The 17,294-nt window shown below is 39.7% G+C and overlaps 1 protein-coding gene across 2 annotated transcripts in view; it reads right to left on the bottom strand.

Annotated features, from left to right (window-relative positions):
- The window catches only part of GTF2F2 (general transcription factor IIF subunit 2), a 90,916-nt gene that overhangs the window by 32,473 nt on the left and 41,149 nt on the right, over positions 1-17,294 (bottom strand). For both annotated transcript variants that reach the window (XM_052786092.1, XM_052786091.1), the window contains one exon: positions 15,551-15,632. In XM_052786092.1, the coding sequence (XP_052642052.1) occupies positions 15,551-15,632 (82 nt within the window). The remainder of the gene's footprint in view (positions 1-15,550; positions 15,633-17,294) is intronic.

The raw sequence follows: 17,294 nt of genomic DNA, 5'->3' as shown, positions 1-17,294 counted from the left end.
TAATCTATGTAACTCCAAATTACTTCATGCATAATTAGGCACTTCCTGATTTTCATTACTCATGTTTATCTCTGTAATATTTACACAGCACCAATCATACAGCTGCCCATGTACAGATCGGAACACATCACTAATTACATACGTTTAATTTGGTTGTATTCCTCTGCAAGGGAGGATATTGTTTTCAAGGGCCTTGTTCCAGCCTCATCACCCAGATGTTCAGGGACCAAGAAGTCCCTGAGGTGTATAAACTCATTTGAATTTACTGACCCTTTCAGAGAAATAAAACCACAAGTAAAATATGTATGCTGTTTTGTTTCAAAACTTGTGTATCTATAGCTAAAATGTACAAGCTTGCATTCACTAAAGCTGGTAATACTTTACCTGTGATTACTTACATACTGTTTTACAATATTTTTAAAGAATTATATTAAAAGAAATGCATATTTTATCTGTTGGAAGTTTGAAATCTTTGTTGGAAAATAGTATCAATAGATCAGTTTATGATTTGTTTGCTTTTCTCTCATCAATTTAGATGAATGACTACAGCCTGTTTAGGCCAAGCAGCTGCTTTTCAAGCAGCTTTCACAAATCTTACCTTCCTTCACACAGCTGAAGTCCCAATATATACACAGGAGATAAAAATACAATCCTATTTATTTCCCAAAACTTTATCCTATCCTCCATTTTGCCGGTTTCTAGACTTCCACAAATGATATGCTTAGGTAATTAAAGCATGTGAAACCTCTCTTTCAGTTGTACTATGCACATTTATAAACGTGAAGTAGTAGAGTGTAATAGAAAACAACTTCTCAGGTTATAAGAGCCCATAAAGTAATTAAACCAAATAATTCCCATATTCCAATCTATGTTCTGACAATTTTGATGACATAGGCACAGACTATGCAGCAACTAATATAATTCATTGAATACACAAAACCACAGCTCATTTTCCACGAGCATTGGTTCTCAGGCACGCTCAGGAATAAAAATCAGCATACGCATGCTACAGCTAACGTATCATTTACTAGCCTAGTGTTTCACTTACACACAGCTTAGTGAAATTTTAAAAAATAAAAATCTAAATGCTATATAATAAACATACTCCACAAACTAATATCCAAGTGACATTCAAAGTTACTTTTTTTTAAAAACAGCAAAAGGATGTATTAATTAATAATTCTTTCTGTGGCACACCAAGCAACTCTGAGAGTTCAGGATAGAGAAGGGGGGAAAATATCTGCATATGATTGTAATAAAATGGCTCAAATTGGGAAGAACTATTTGCTAGCTTTGTCCTTGCTATGGTACCACAAACTGGTACAGTTTGTGGGAAGTATTCCCCCCCCCCAGAGTGGATACTACATCGGATCATTTGTCTACTAATATAAAAAAAGAGCTAAAAAGAGTTAAAAAAAGAAAAAGCAATAAAACCAGTTTTAATAATCTACTCAGATTGGGTGATTTAGGTGTCAATTTATAAACCCTACACCATTACTCCTACTCCATTGTGCGGCAGCATAACTATGCTGGAGGTGTTTCTCTCCAAGTTACCCTGAGTATATCTAATGGTGAATGGTCAATATCGCAGTAATAAAGTGTATTTCATACTACTTTACGTTTGTGGTAGAAAGACAGGTGCACACAGAAATTAAAACAGACATTTTAATTCTGCTACAATTTAATAGGAAATATTTGTATGATTCAGTTTCACAGCATGCGTGAATATAAATCCTCCAGGGATTTAATTAGCTGTATTTTATCATAAATTGCACTCCCATAGACAGATGCTGCTCCTGCATCATGCTGATAATAACAAAGACCAACTGACACTTAAGAGCACATCTGAAATGTGTTTTTCTGAAGACATTAGGTACAGTAAAAGAATCACTACATAGTGCTGAATAAAAGTATCAATGGTTTTCCCAGCTGGTTTACCATACCGACTTGAAGGGCAGTTTATTTTATACAGTATAAACAAATTAACCTCATGAAGTTATACATTTTGTCAATCTACAAAACGTATCTTTTGCTTCTGATACCAAAAACACTGTTTATGAAAATTCTCAGTTTGCTGTACCCATAGTTGTGCTTTCCGAGAGCCTACAGAAACACCCACTTGTTTTGAAAATCATGATCTTGATCAATTAACCTCTTGTTGACTGAAAGGTCATTTCTGCAATATAGCTATTTCTTAGTGCTCTAAGCATTTTGATTATAGTTTCAGACTTTTAGGATGTAGTACTTATTCCCTGCATTTTACTTCAGAGAAAGAGCACCTACTTTTCAAGGACTTTGTTGAAAAGTCCCTTTTCAACATGTGCCACCAATTGCAAAATAGTTTCTAAGCAGTTCCCAAAGGTGAGAACAGGAGCCAATGTCTGAGCTGAAATTAGAATTCAAAATAAAGCTATTGTTTGACATATAATTTGAAAATTATATAATTTGTTCATGGTTTTTTTTTCATTTTGAAAAGTATTACATAAACACAGACCTAACACATATTTCTCTCTCAGATATTATCATGTAACATCCCCAGGTATGCATGCAGATATCAGTGTTGATTTTCATGTAGTCTTCTATTTTTATCACACGTTTTTATACTCCCACCTACAGTCACATGCACTGAAATTTCTCTTTCAGGATGACTTCTCAATTGAAAATACGTTCCAGAAAGCTGGGGTTTTCTTCCCTTTTTTTACATAGAGAAATCTGGCCATGGGTATTTTTGTGCTCCTGTTTTTCCTGTCTGTTTTCCAGTTAGAAAAAATAGAGTGAACTATGATACAGATAATGTTCAGCCTTGTAACAGGTTTTGAACATAGGGCTTTCTTTAACCTCAGAAACGTCTACAGTTACCTCACTGTTGGAGAGCTAGGATCCTTTCTTTTCCTTCTTTCAGATATGACACAGGAACTTTTTAAAATGAGCTTAGCAGCCAGAATGTGTGTCTCATTGCCTCTAGCCCCAACTAAACCTTTTTTTTTTTAAATCAAAACGATTTCGCAAGTGATTTTTTCACCTCCCTCTGCTTTTAAATCCAAAGCGGTTGCATTGTCGTGGTTATGACAGTCTAAGGATTAACAAGAGCCTGGGTTCATGAGAAGTTAAGCACTCATGTTAGCCCATTTTTTTACATTTAGATTCTTCATCTTAAAGCTGTTGTCACATTCCTAACTTATTCTAACCTGAGTTAACATGGTTCAACCAATTCTGCAGAAGGACAGAAGCCCGTGTGTCTCCACCATCTGCGGACTGGAATCATGAAGCCAGGGCCTTATGTTATTCACAGAAATGAACCCTGTAAAATCCCAAACTTCCCTATGCCTGTTAATGGGAGTGCTGCGCAAAGCCTCAGAATTGAATACAGTCCAAGAGCAGAAGGAGCAGAGGAAAGCTCTTTGGTGAGCTGTTTCTTTTCCTAATCCATTACTATTTCTTCTTTATCTTCCTCCTTGGCAAGGTCTCAGTCAGCACTCAAGCACATACACACAATCTGAGGGAACAGCAGGACAGTAATTCAAATTTGTATTACAAGTCGCAGGGTACAGTTCCTCCCGATTCTGCCACTAGCATTAAAAAGGGTTAGCCAGATATCCCTGCAAAAATACTGAAGTATTCAAAGACCTAATGTAGATACTTCATTGGCATTAACTTTGGTTAGGACCCAGCCTGTTCACACTTCTCTCAGTTACTGTTTCCGTGTGTCGAGCACCTGCAAGATAGTGCTGTACCTATTAATTTCTGGCAGGTCTTTTTGGACTTGAAGCAGAATGAACTCTGTGAAGCATCTGTGAGGATGGACTAATACATTAATAAAGTTGGAAGTTTGCTATCTCTGGCATTAGTTATTTATAAAATCAAATGTAAATCGTCAGTAGAATACATAGTATGAGTTGAGCACAGAATTAAATCGCTTTATATTTTAAAATGGCTGCTGAAGACAACCCCTGGATAAACTCACTTGCAATTTCATCCGAGTCAGAAAGGGCTACCCTAAACTCACATCAGCGAATCTTCAACGGTGCTTGGCAATACTAGGAGCATCTGGCACACTTAAAGTTTGAGTGAGATAAGTATGCCGGATGAGAGAAGGGAAGGAAAAGTGGGGGATGGAAAAGACACACACAGAGAGTGAGGAATTGAAAAAAATCAGTCTGTCCTCCAAAACATCCCAATTTCAGTCAGTCTGCCGCTACAGGTTTTGCTATTGCCCTCCTCTACCTTGTAAATCTAAGTTCTGATCTGTGCACAGAGCAGTTTCTAAATTGTTCAGAGATGGCCCAGCTAGAAAAGGCTTTAGATAGCTATGTTACAACACCTTTGTAAAGACAATGGATCCCAAAGAGAAAAAAATAAATGAATTTTGATAGGGCAGGTGACATATATCAATATATACTGCTATGATATACATGGATATCAATAGGATATTAATTCAGTTGTGCAGAATCAGTTTTAGTGCAGAACACTACCAGCGTTTATGTGTGTCAGAAACTTGGGTGAAGATGAGCATGCTTCATTTTTTTTTAATTCTTATGGTCCATTTAGTGGCTTTGCTATATTCGTTATACTCTATTGGAAACTTCAGTTTCAAATACCAGCATATAATCTCTCTCAGGTTCACTTTATGCTATACCTTGCTTCCAAATTTGTGGCTTGCAAGCACCTGAAAGAGGAGGAGCTGACAACTCTCAGATGCCACACTATCCATTTTAACTTTGTATTTGGACATTTCAGACTTTTTGTGAGGCATTGGGAAAGCACAGAGCAGTCACCTGGAATAGCCACCTCCAAGGCAAAACAGATCTTCACAACTCCTGCGCAACATGGCATTTCTGCCTTCACTGCATGGGCAGGAGTCAGTTCCTTGCCTTAGGCATGAAACTGATTATCCAGTCTTATATCCATGTATTTCATAGAGTCACAGAATGCTTTGGGTCGGAAGGGACCTTTAAAAATCATCTAGTTCCAAACCCCCCTGCCATGGGCAGGGACACCTTCCACTAGACCAGGTTGCTCAAAGCCCCATCCAACCTGGCCTTGAACACTGCCAGGGATGGGGCAGCCACAGCTTCTCTGGGCAACCTGTGCCAGTGCCTCATCACCCTCATTGTAAAACATTTCTTCCTTATGTCCAATCTAAATCTACCCTCTTCCAGTTTAAAACCATTGCCCCTTGTCCTGTCACTACAGGTCCTGGTAAGAAGTCTGTCCCCACCCTTCTTATAAGCCCCCTTTATATATTCAAAGACTGCTATAAGGTTTCTCCAGGCTGGACAACCCCAACTCTCTCAGCCTTTCTCCATAGCAGAGGTGCTCCAGCCCTCTGACGGTTTTCGTGTCCCCCCTCTGGACCCGCTCCAACAGGTCCGTGTCTGTCCCGTGCTGAGGACCCCGGAGCTGGACGCAGGACCGCAGGTGGGCTCTCCCCCGATGGGAGCAGAGGGGCAGAATCCCCTCCCTCGACCTGCTGCCCACACTGCTTGGCATGCAGCCCAGGACACGGTCGGCTTGCTGGGCTGCGAGCGCACGTTGCCGGCTCGCGCCCGGCTTTTCATCCCCCGGTACCCCCAAGTCCTTCTCGGCTGGGCTGCTCTCAATCCCTTCATCCCCCAGCCTGTGTTGATACTGGGGGCTGCCCTGACCCAGGGGCAGGACCTTGCATATTATATATATGTGTGTGCTACAGAAGACAACCACATTATACAAGAACAAACTCAAACAAAATAGTAAACTGAAGTAACACGGATCCAAAACCTTAATGATTACAGCTAGTTGTCATAAAACTGCTGAGTTCCAGCTCACTGCCATGGGCAGCAGGGAAAGAAGGAACAGAGCAGCAGCGAGCCTGCAGCACTCTTATGCTTTCCTGTTGGGATACATCACAGCATTCAAGGTACGAGGATAGCTCAGAAAAAGCTTCTCATCCCAATCTCAGGTATGGATAAAGCACATCAGCCCTACAATGGTTTCACATGGACACTGTACTATTCAATAAACATACTCACAGCCAGATTTGTAATACTCTTTCTATCAGTGCAGATGCATTTGTGTTAGGTCCCACTGATGGTACTGGCTTAGCGTACAGTGCAAAATTTTCAGCAAAGCATCACGGATACTGAAATGACAATGATTAAATCCCAGAGAAATCCACTAACTGCAAACAAAGGAGGCAACAGCTTATCAGAAACATCATAATAGATCATAACCAGAAACCCCAGGAACTGTATGATTATTGTCTACGAGGTTCACTTAAGAAATGTATTTCATTAAAAAGCACAAAGCAACTTGCAAACTTCAAACTCAATGTAGACTCAAAAGGAAGGAGTACTTGCATGATTTGCACATCACTAGCAGTGACATTTAAGTCACATTCTGTTGATAAAATACTATTTCAAAGAGAAACCATCTCCTTCTCTCGCAGCCCTGTTGGTCTTGCGATGGTAACAGGATAAAAATAGCAGCATATATTTCTCTTAAGGCCATAAGCAGATGTGTCTGTATTTAAATGCAGCCATGGAAAATACAAAGAATTTGAAAACCATCATTTTGATATTGTTAAATTTGTGCATGCACATGAATGTACACAAGAAATATTTTAGGCAGTGGTCCTTTGTATTCACTTCTGCTTCTTTCAAGCTGTGGAAAGTAACATCCTGTAGAAGAGCTTTTGTGAAAAATATACTGAAAATGATTTGCACTTGACTTGAAATGTAAATAAAACCCCTAGGATTTTAAAGTTCCTTCACTCTATTTGCAACTTAAGTATAATTTGTTGGCCTCTGATACAGACAGTCTCCTTTTCTCTATCCAGAAAATTCAATGGGAAAAAAAGTGAGTTGAAGTAGTCTAGATGACTGAAATGCAAAGCATTTTACATTACATCTCTCTCTAAAAAAAAAAAAAAAAAAAAAAAAAAGAAGAAGTCACTTACTCTTCTTTTTCATTTTATGGCGTTCATCTGAATTCAACTACCAAGCCATTTTAAAAATATCCCAGACTCCAGCATTGGCAGGTGGCTCCACAATATCCTCTCTTTTGGAAAATATTTCAGGATTGCATCTGAGTACTAACTGATGGTTGCAGTGCTTCAGCATTTTGTATGAATATCTGAGGTATTTAGAGAAAGAAAGATTCTCCCATAAAATGTAATGCTGTGATTAATTCCTAAAGCTGGGATCTTTTCCACCCACAGAACCTTTGAGGAGCATAGGAGATACCTCTGTTTGCTTTCCCCGTGGTATAGCTGGCCCTGTGGCACTCCAGGAGTTAAGCTCCCGATGGAATTTTGCTGTGTCTTCAGGAATTAAATCACCCAGCGATCACAGGGAACCCTGGTTTGAGAAGCATTGGAGCCCTACAGACAGAAACTCCCTCAAAAAAAGAACCAGAAATAGAGGATGGATGGTTTGTCATCTATGAACTCATTTGAACTTGGCGACATCCCAAGTAACAAGTGCTATTTGGACAGACACGTATGTACTCTGTCACCCTTCAGGCCATCATTTTAGCACCTTCCTGCAATTCCAAGAATTTCAGAAATATTTTAATACATCAGGAAATCAATACGTCACCAACAGAGCTTGCCACCCAGTGATTCTAATCTTTGATTTTGCACAAGGATAACTTTTAGTACTCAGTGATATCATACAATTTTTGGAGCTCCTTGGCAGCAGGGTAACTGTTGGACGATACTAGTCTACCGATCTCTCACAAATTGCAAATATCATCAGTAGTATGTGAACAAAGTTGCTTAAAAATAGAAGATGTGCTGTGGTGCTGACATTCTACATATTGTGTAAATTTGAGCTCGTCAGCCTGGTAGATGCCAAAGCAGTTTTGCAGAACCCAGAACACCGGCAGCACTTGGCATGACTATAGCATCTGGCATGGCAGCTAGGAAGAGATCCATGAGCTTCAGTGAGCTCTGCTCTGCAACAGAGAAAATGAAGATTTACATCCAAACTCTGACACCGATGTAGAAATGGCCTTTTTTATACCAGCTAGCTATCCCTGACAGAGTCAAGCATGACGGTAAATGAAAAGAACAGAAGGTTAGTATGTCTAGTAACACATGGTAAGTGATGATAGTTAGAACTGCACTGTCTGAAAGAGATTTTCACCCATTATAGTGTGACTTCCATCCTACAGATGGAAAAGAAGATGAAAAGGCGGAATTGGTGCTGCCCTGGGAAGAGGAAGGATGTCCCTAAGTACTAAACAAGTCCCTCACTGATATCTGGAAAGCACCTTAGCAGCAGAGACATCTTTGTAATTGTTGTAGCCCTGGTAACAGTAAGGTAAAAAGACCTCCAGCACTGTATGACACCAAAGACTTTGGTTTCAAGAGAAGGAAGCTGTGCCACTGACATTTAGGTTTACTGGAAATACAAGTACCCAGAACTTCTGGTGCTGAGCACTGGTACTGAATGAGGCTTTTTTCAGCCTGAAGAAGCTGGCTACGACTGAAGCCTGAATATGTTCCAGGGTGACTATTTTTAGCCTCACCCCTTTCAGCAGATAAAAAGGAAATGGATGCTTTTCAGCTAATTACCACAAAGGCAAACTGGATATATTCTTACATGCAACACCTCTGCTAGCAGGGGAAAAGGAGCAGTGTAATCAGCAGAAGAGGAATGCTGTTTCATGAACTCCGTGTTAAAGAAACAGGACAACGAGAACTCTCCAGTTACAACTACTGATTTCCTTCCCCAGGGTATAAGGAAAAATCCATGCAATATTTGCCACAAACTCTTCTTAAATATGCATCCCTAAGTAGCTCTCTTCTTTCTGAAAATGACCTTCATGCTAGGCTCCTCTCAACAACGCGCCTTTCTAAAAGGCACAGAACACATTCAGTACACCCGCTATTAAAAAACGCGAGAGCATCCCAGCAGCATCGTATCACACGACTTCAATTCCAGAGCAATGCAGGGGTGTCTGGACACAGTCTTGGGCAACTGGCTCTAGGTGGCCCTGCTTGAGCAGGGGCTTTGGACCAGATGACCTCCAGAGGTGCCTTCCGACCTCAACCATTCTGTGATTCTGTGCCTGTCACCTGGAAATGATGATACTTAAAAGATGGAAAGAAGGCAAATTTCCTGCCACGCTGTAACAAAGCCATTTTAAGGTGAAACAAAAGGAGAATGGTAAGTCAGCCAGCAAGGAAGCCTACTTTTTTGATCCTCTGCCTCCAGGCATTTGCAAAAGGAAGGAAACTGAGATCCAATTATTAGATCAACAGTCCCTCCCAAAATGTAAGAGAGTATCGGTTTCCATAACTAGTATGATTCATATGCTGGAAAGTATATTGCAAAAACATAGGAATGTTTCATGCCTCTTTTTTTAAATCTTTTTTTTTTCCCCTACCCCGCCCCCGCCCCAAATTAGCCCATATACACCTGGCTACTAGAAGCTGAAGACAACAACAAGGTTAAAAGGATATGGTAACCTTCTGCATCCAGCTGCAGGTTTAAGAGAAACATGATAAAATACCCGCTGCATTACAAACAGTAGGTTATTCCTTATTTATTAGCATTATTATAATGGCTGGAAGCGGTGCCAAAATTAGTACCATTTCATATCACTGAACAAAAAAGCATGGTAATATAAAAGACCTATTAAAATCCAGTCTCAGAACAGCACTTGTAAGAACAGTAAAAGACAATAGACAAAATGGAAAGGACAAGAGACAGAGAAAAGAGCCAAAGATCACAAAGAAATACATAGCAAATCAACAAAAGCAACTCTCCCGACCTCTGAAATGGGGAATAACCACTCCTCCGTGCTGTTGAACTCATCTCACTTTAACCTTATTTTTCTTACTTGCTCTTCTCCATTACTTTATTCAAAAAATGTGAAAAATGGACCAAAAATGGACAAAGAAACTTAAGTACTAGTGTGCCTGCTACTTTGCAGTCCAATTGTTCACAAGTAGAATGATATTTGCTTGATTTGTAAAAACTGGTGGGTGTCCAGGAACATAAGGCAAATATAAAATACACCTCTCAGCAGTACACCTTAACCCTTATGAACATGATTATTAGATAATTTCCTACAAATTGCACATTATTCTCCAGGAAAAACTGGCACTGGAAATATTTTAGCACATGGAAAAAAATGTGGGTTTTGTAGTTAATGATGAGTTACTCAAAACATCCTAGGGAACGTCTTTTTGTATTATGTTGAATCTTACTTCAAGACAAAGGAATTGATCTTCAATACTTGAAAAATCAAGATTGCACTGACTGACAGGCAGATGCAATCTCATCTTTGTGTAAAAAAGGCCTCCCCCCTTCAAATAAACTGAACAGCATTTGTGCAGCGTATCAGCTTTTGTGGAAAACTCACGGATGTATTCATACATATTTATTTTGAAAGGCAATTCATAGCCAACTAAGCATATCTACAAGAACATATATGAAGTGGCATGCTGGTATAATTATTCATTTTCTTTTGCTAGTAGGGGGTATTTGGGGAAAAAAAAAGGCATAATGCTCATTTTCAGCAATATACTGAGCTGTCAGTCAATACTCTCACAGTACTTTAGAGAAGATGAGAACTCATCTGCACTAACTAAATTTCACTTGCTTGGCCTAGATTACCAAGTGTCAGGACTTCTAGTGGCCTCCGTAATACGGCTGTAAAGAAATGTGACTTTTCAAATGTGGAAGTTCATTAATTATTCGAGAATGTTTTGCAACCCATTTCTCCTAAAGCCTATCATGCACGTTTCTTCCAGTAGCTTTTTCTAAGGACATTCATCATGCTCTCTGTAGAAAACTCTTAAAAGAAAAAGCAATAAAATATACAAAATTCTTGCAGCCTTGTTACAAGTTGCCATGTTGGCAACTAACATTTTCACTAATGATACTTCAAGATGTATTTTTAAGTTACTTAAGAGAATTATAGGGATTACCAGCCTTACCGGAGTGTTAATTGTCAGCTCTTCTAGGCTTTCTGTAATCCAGGGACTCCTTTTTTGTTTTAATTTGGGGTACAGTTTGGGAGAGTTCAGTAATTCACCTTATGTATAATTGAATCAGAGCCATTTTGAAAGGCAACCAGCATTTCACTGGTACATTTGAGAATGAAACAAGGACTCTGATTTTATCCCAGATTTTGCCTGCCTTCCACTCCTGTTGGGGAAGTGCTGTCAAACACTGCATTCAGCAACTGCTTGAGCTGCACTTTGCATGTGCCTTCAAAACCTGCCCCGAGAACTGCGAGCCTGGTGCCCAGCCACCCCATTGCAAAGGACCCAGACCTTGTTGTAGCTACTCAACTTGACAATGTCAGTTTGAATTGGAGCTTTGCAGAAGTCGATCCCAGAGATTATTTTTTTTTCCCTTCTTAACTCTTCCTCAAAATGAAATGTAGTGTGAGTGTATATGATACCAATGTGTTCAAATTATTTTTGAAAATAGAATTCTTTCTGTGAGGAATGGAGAAACAGAAGTAAACAGAAATGGGAATGGGGGACTGAGAAAGAATTGGGGAAGAAGAGGGTTCGCTATGGTCAGAGGGATGAACAGAACGAATGTGAGGACCAGTGCAAGGATGGAAACAGGCAATTTGGCAGAGAGATGGGGTGCATGCCAGTCCCTCATTTTCCCTCTTTCGTGCATAGCAAAAGCCCCTTGGGAGTATCAAAATCTTATTCTCATCTCCTCGCAAGTCAGCTGGAGCCTGAGGGGATCCCAAATGTTTGGGGGACTCCTCTCTCCCTGTGCCCTGTCCTTCCCACTGCAGACAAGCCCCTTGGAGGACCTCTCTCTTTGGGGAGTCATTAACCCCAAGGCAGTTAAACACTGGGATCATGGAATGAAGGTAATGGAAACAAAATTCTTAAGCCTCAGAAAGACAAAATTAAGGGACAGATAATGCCTCCTCATGGTGGAAAGCTGACCACAGTGAGATGAAGAAAACAGTCTAGTTCGGGTGGGACTGGCTGGGGTGGATGTGGATGGAGTGTGGCAGAAGGGAAAGGCAGCCTACCGAAGGTGACACGGACGGCAGGGGCACAAGACTGGTGCAAATACAGCGTGTGCTGTACAATGAGCTGTGCGTGTATCCCCATCTGTGATACACACCCTCTGCCACAACAGTTGACATGCCACCATCTTCCTTCGTCTGACAGGCTTGATGGGGCAAGAGGGGAAGTATCAACCAGAAAGAGTAGCGTAGGGACAGTATTTTCTGTGACCACCACACAGTAGAAACATCCGCAGTTGGGAACAGTCTGCCTATTTTTTTCACCCACAGTCCAAATATTTTTAAGTGGGACCGTGAGATCCACTCCCACAAGACAGAAACTAGGACAGGTGCTTGGAAACCCCATATTATTGCCTCAACAGCATCACCAGCAGTAACTGCAAATGTATAACTAATCATTAAGGTGTTACAAAGAACAAATACATTGTTAGTAAAAAATTTCTAGGAAATTCAACAGCAGTGCAGGATAGCAGGTGTTTCATGGTATTTGTTCCCCTTCTAGAACTTGGAAGTTCAGGAAAATGGAAAAAAAATAAACAAACCTGCCAACAACAAAACTTCCAAAATGGAAAATACCAAGTGAAGGTCACACAACCTTTGTTTTACCTTTCTGACTAGTTATCCCTAGACACACATTTGTACCTTGTATTCAAAGTGTTGTGAACATCAGCCATCTACGCCTTTCCTGTAATCAAATCAAAAGCTGCTCCTTGGAAAAAACCTTCCCGTCTGCTACATGTGATAATGCTTTCACCAAACTCTGTGCTTTCATTGCCCACCCTTAAACCCACACGTCACACATATCTCCCACCTAACTGCTGGCAGCCCCATCACAAGACCATCACTTTGTCCTCTCACTGAAACTACCATGGAAATCAGATGCCACGTCACGCCACAAACCCATCAGCCGACTTCCCTGACCCAGATACAGATGGTAAAATAGATGGGATCCATAGCTGCATTTAATACCAGGGAGGTATATAATCCCTTTTGGTCACTACCAGCTCTCGGAAAACAAATGATTGCAGCTATTGGAGTGTGCAGCTTAACTTCGTTTTCTACATCTTCAAAGTTTGAAGCAACTGCATTTATCTTTTATTTCCTTCCCAACTCAACTTACTATTGTAGCACTTAAGCCTACACAACAGACTTGCTGTTTTATCAATATTATCAATTCCACCTTTGGAGAGTCTCTCTCATGTAAAGCACAATAGTAAATAGAAAAATGAATAAAAATGGTTCAATATAAACACAGTTCTATAACTTACGTGGTTTATCTTCAATGCTGTCACTTTTTTAAAGCACAAATACAGACTGCAGCATGTTGAGGGTGGGAGAGAGTAAAGGGAGTGAAGAGAAAAGTTAGATCCTACTACTCAAATACCAGAGACGGTATTTGGACATAAACCAATTTCTTCTGAGGCTGTGACTGCTAGATCTGCTAAATCTCATGCTGATTCCCACAAGATTTTAATTTTTTTTTTAACTTTTTGGTGAGAGGCAAAAAATCTTTAACAACATGGAAAGTTAGAAACTAGGCATATACAACCTGACAATTTTTCTACAGGAAAGAAAACACAACAGTACCATCAGTTTTCAGCTGCCAGTTCTTCCAAAGACAAAACCTGCCTTTGTGTTTGTATCTTTATTGCTCCTATAGGAGTTGAACACAACAAAATCAAAGACCAGGAGGGGCTCCATGCATGCGTGCATGACAGAAAGTAGAATGCTGAAAAATTCAAAGTTTGGGTAGCATGTCATTAAAGCTATCAGTTTTGTTTTGGTCTCCTGCTGTGGCCTTACCAGACGCAGCTTAGCTGATCAACTAATAGAAAACTGTGTACAAAATGCAAAAAAAAGCACTTGGATCAGGCAACCTGTGATTAAAACAATTATGAAGCAAATACATCCCACAGACTATATTTGTATATATTTAAAATTGCCAGATTGAAATGAGTCCTTTTCTAGTAACATCAGATTTGCTTCATACTCCATTTCACACAGATGACAAAAATCATGATAGCAATCACAGAACACAGTCTGAAATGAAGTACTTCATGTACATGAGCAAACTTATGGTACTGATTTGCCAACAGCTAGAACATCATCTCAGAATTGAACACAATAAGGAAATACTGGAGCAGTTTAGATGACAGAGGAGGTTAATAAAACATAAGATACGGCAAATGTAGTATATGATACACAGAAAACAGATCAGGAATTGGGGAAAAAACATCACTTTGCCTTTTCTGCATTTCTTTTGATGATTCAAAAACTAGTCACGGACGATTCTCTTCCTGAAATCTCCTGCTTTGGATTTCTCTATTTACAGCAAACTCACAATATAAAAGGATGATTTAATTAAAACCCACATGCTTGAAATATATAAATAAGTATTTAATATAATACACAATTCAATTCCAAATCTGATTTATTACTAGAGTACATCATCAAGTTAATTATCCATATGATATATGAAGCACATGGTAAATTCTAGATGTAGCAGATTAAATTTTCAAAAGTCACTAAATGACTCTGTTAAATGTATGTCTTGTGGTTTCCATGCCACTTCTGACATTTTCAGCCATTACCTTTCCTACCAAGCAAGCCAGTCTAGGTCTAGTACTTCTCCCTGAACTCTCTCCTATTTGGGGCATTTTAAATATCTTTTCAGAGGTGCTCTTCATCTAGTATGGCACAGTATTAAGTGGAATTACATTTAGATGATTGTCCTGGGTTCAGCTGGGATAGAGTTAATTTTTCAGGAACCTGGGAGGTGGGGGGGGCATAGCCGGGGCAGCCGACCTGAACTAGCCAAGGAGCTATTCCATACCATGTGACATCATGCTCAGTATATAAATGGGGAGCGGGCCGGGGAGAGGGCGCTGGACTTTCGGTGGCGGAGCGTCGGGTTCCGGGTGGTGAGCAGTTGCACTGTGCATCACTCTTTTTTTGTATATTCTTTCATTAGTACCGTTGTTGTTGTTGTAACCTTTTTTTTTTGTGTTGTCCCAGTAAACTGCCCTTATCTCAACGCTCGAGGTTCCAGTTTTTTTTCTTTTCTCTCCTCCGTCTCCTCCCTATCCCACCGGAGGGGGGCGGGAGGAGTGAGCGAGCGGCTGCGTGGTCCTTTGTTACCGGCTGGGCTGAAACCGCGACAATGATCCACACAGAAACCCATACTCAAGAAGCGTGTCCTGACCAGACCAATGTAAACCTTTAAGTCCTCAGGAAATTCAGCTTTAATCGCATTTGAATATAGCCACACATTCATATGTTCAGGTATGAAGAGGCACAATGTGTGCTCTAGTAAGAGCTTTGCACATGATGGAACGCAGAAGTCTACATCATCCCACCAGACAATGCCAGAGGGAGGTACAAGCCCCACACCAGCCTTCCTTCCCTCCCTACAGTAAATCCACCCCAAAAGCAAGAACAGTTCCAATCCCGTATAAATCCTACGTAAGACCATGATAATATTGAAGTCATCCATCCCTAGTAAGACAATAATAAAGCATCAGATATCACATATCCATTTGTAATAGAGCACTCCTACCTTTTCAGTTTCATATAATTTTCACTAGCTGCAGGTCTGCATTCAGCCCGTTGCACCACTATTCCTTCCAAGGAAAGTTTATCTAGAATGAAAAAAACCAAAGCAAACCTGGACATTAAAATAAGATTCACCAACATGGTCAACATTTGAATTATTCTTCACTAATTAAGCATTTAGTAAATATCATGTAATTGTAAGTTCTGAAATCTCAAATTAAGTTCTAAAAATCTCTATTTAGACACCAAAGAAATAAGCAGGAAAAACATGTTTGCACAGCTGGTATACCCTAGACTTCCTGATTTTGCCATCAGATGTTTTACATATTAAGAACGAATCACAAAGACCAAATTTTAAATAAGAGATGGTAACTGCGTGGTCCCCCTTTCTCTAGATTGCTGCACGCATTATCTAGGAACTGTTTTCTGGAAATATGTATTGAATACAGTTAGTGACCATGAAAAAATTAATCTACAAAGAGAACCCGATCATCAAAGTATCCAAAATTAGTGGAAGATAAAATGAGAGCTAATTTTATTCCTATCCTCAGAAAAAGAGTAACCTATTTTCATCTTATTACAATAAAAAAAAAAATTGTTCACTAAAGGAACATAATGCAATAAAAGTAATTACTACATATGCTAACACTCAGGGAAAAGAAATAAAAACTTGCAGTTAGTAATCTAGGAGATCACATACTAAGTTTTAGTTAATACTGCTCTCTGTACATTCACCTCTGTAACACAGTCACTTTGTAACCCACCGTGAACACCTTTTGGCCTAAAGCAACGATGACTAACAGAGCAGTGCAATAATACCAGCCTACTCCATAAAGGTGGAAAAGTCTAAAAATTAAAAGCAACTTCATGTAGAAAGGAAGAGAGAAGTGATGGTGGGCAAACATCTGCGTGTGGGTGTGTGGTAATTCATCCATCTCTTTGGGGCATAGCCAGTGCAATATGTGTAAAACAAACACCTCTGGAACAGCCTTGCATAACAAGAAAGGATGAGTTTTAATGGCTTGATTAGCTCTCACTATTTAAAACGTCCTGCCAACAGAGACTCTCATCTTACTATTGGTGTAGGGTACTACACTGTCACCGTCACCTTCAGCTGGCAGTGTCACAAAAGGTAACAGAAACGCTTAGAAGTATTGATGCAAGTAATGCAAGGCCCTCTTGAGACGTCTCTAATTTTTCTGTTGCCTTATAGACTGAAATATTATTACACCTGGAAATCTACGTCTGCTCTCCCTGAATAAGGCAGAGAGTGATTACTTTGACACCATGTATTTTAAAATGCTTTAATCTAAAATTTCTTGGTTTGATTTAAACTCAGTCCTTGAAAGGAGTAAGAATGCCATACTTTTTCAGGTAGTTTTGAATGAAACAAAGAAAATTTGTATTAAAACACTTCTGGTTTTACAGATTCCTATGGTTTATGGTCAGGAGAGACAACTTGGCAAATTTGCCTGACCTCCTGTGTATCACAGACAGGTAAATTTTATCCTCTTTCTTCTATACAGAACCCAGTAGCTTATTTGTGGCTAAAGTGGTACTAATATTGCTGCTTAATTTCTGATATGAATTTGCCTTCAGCTTCTAGCAGTTGGTTCTTCTTATGACTTTCTATACGGTGCTAAAGAGCCTTTTAGTACCTGGTGTTTTCTCCCTTTGAAAGTACTTCCACACTGTAATCAAGTCACTTCTCAATCATCTTTTCAATAAATGAAGTAATTCAAGCTCAT

This window comes from Harpia harpyja, chromosome 4, assembly GCF_026419915.1.
Source record: "Harpia harpyja isolate bHarHar1 chromosome 4, bHarHar1 primary haplotype, whole genome shotgun sequence".
Taxonomy (NCBI): domain Eukaryota; kingdom Metazoa; phylum Chordata; class Aves; order Accipitriformes; family Accipitridae; genus Harpia; species Harpia harpyja.
Note: the sequence above shows the minus strand (reverse complement) of the source record. Positions and strands in the feature narration are given on the sequence as shown.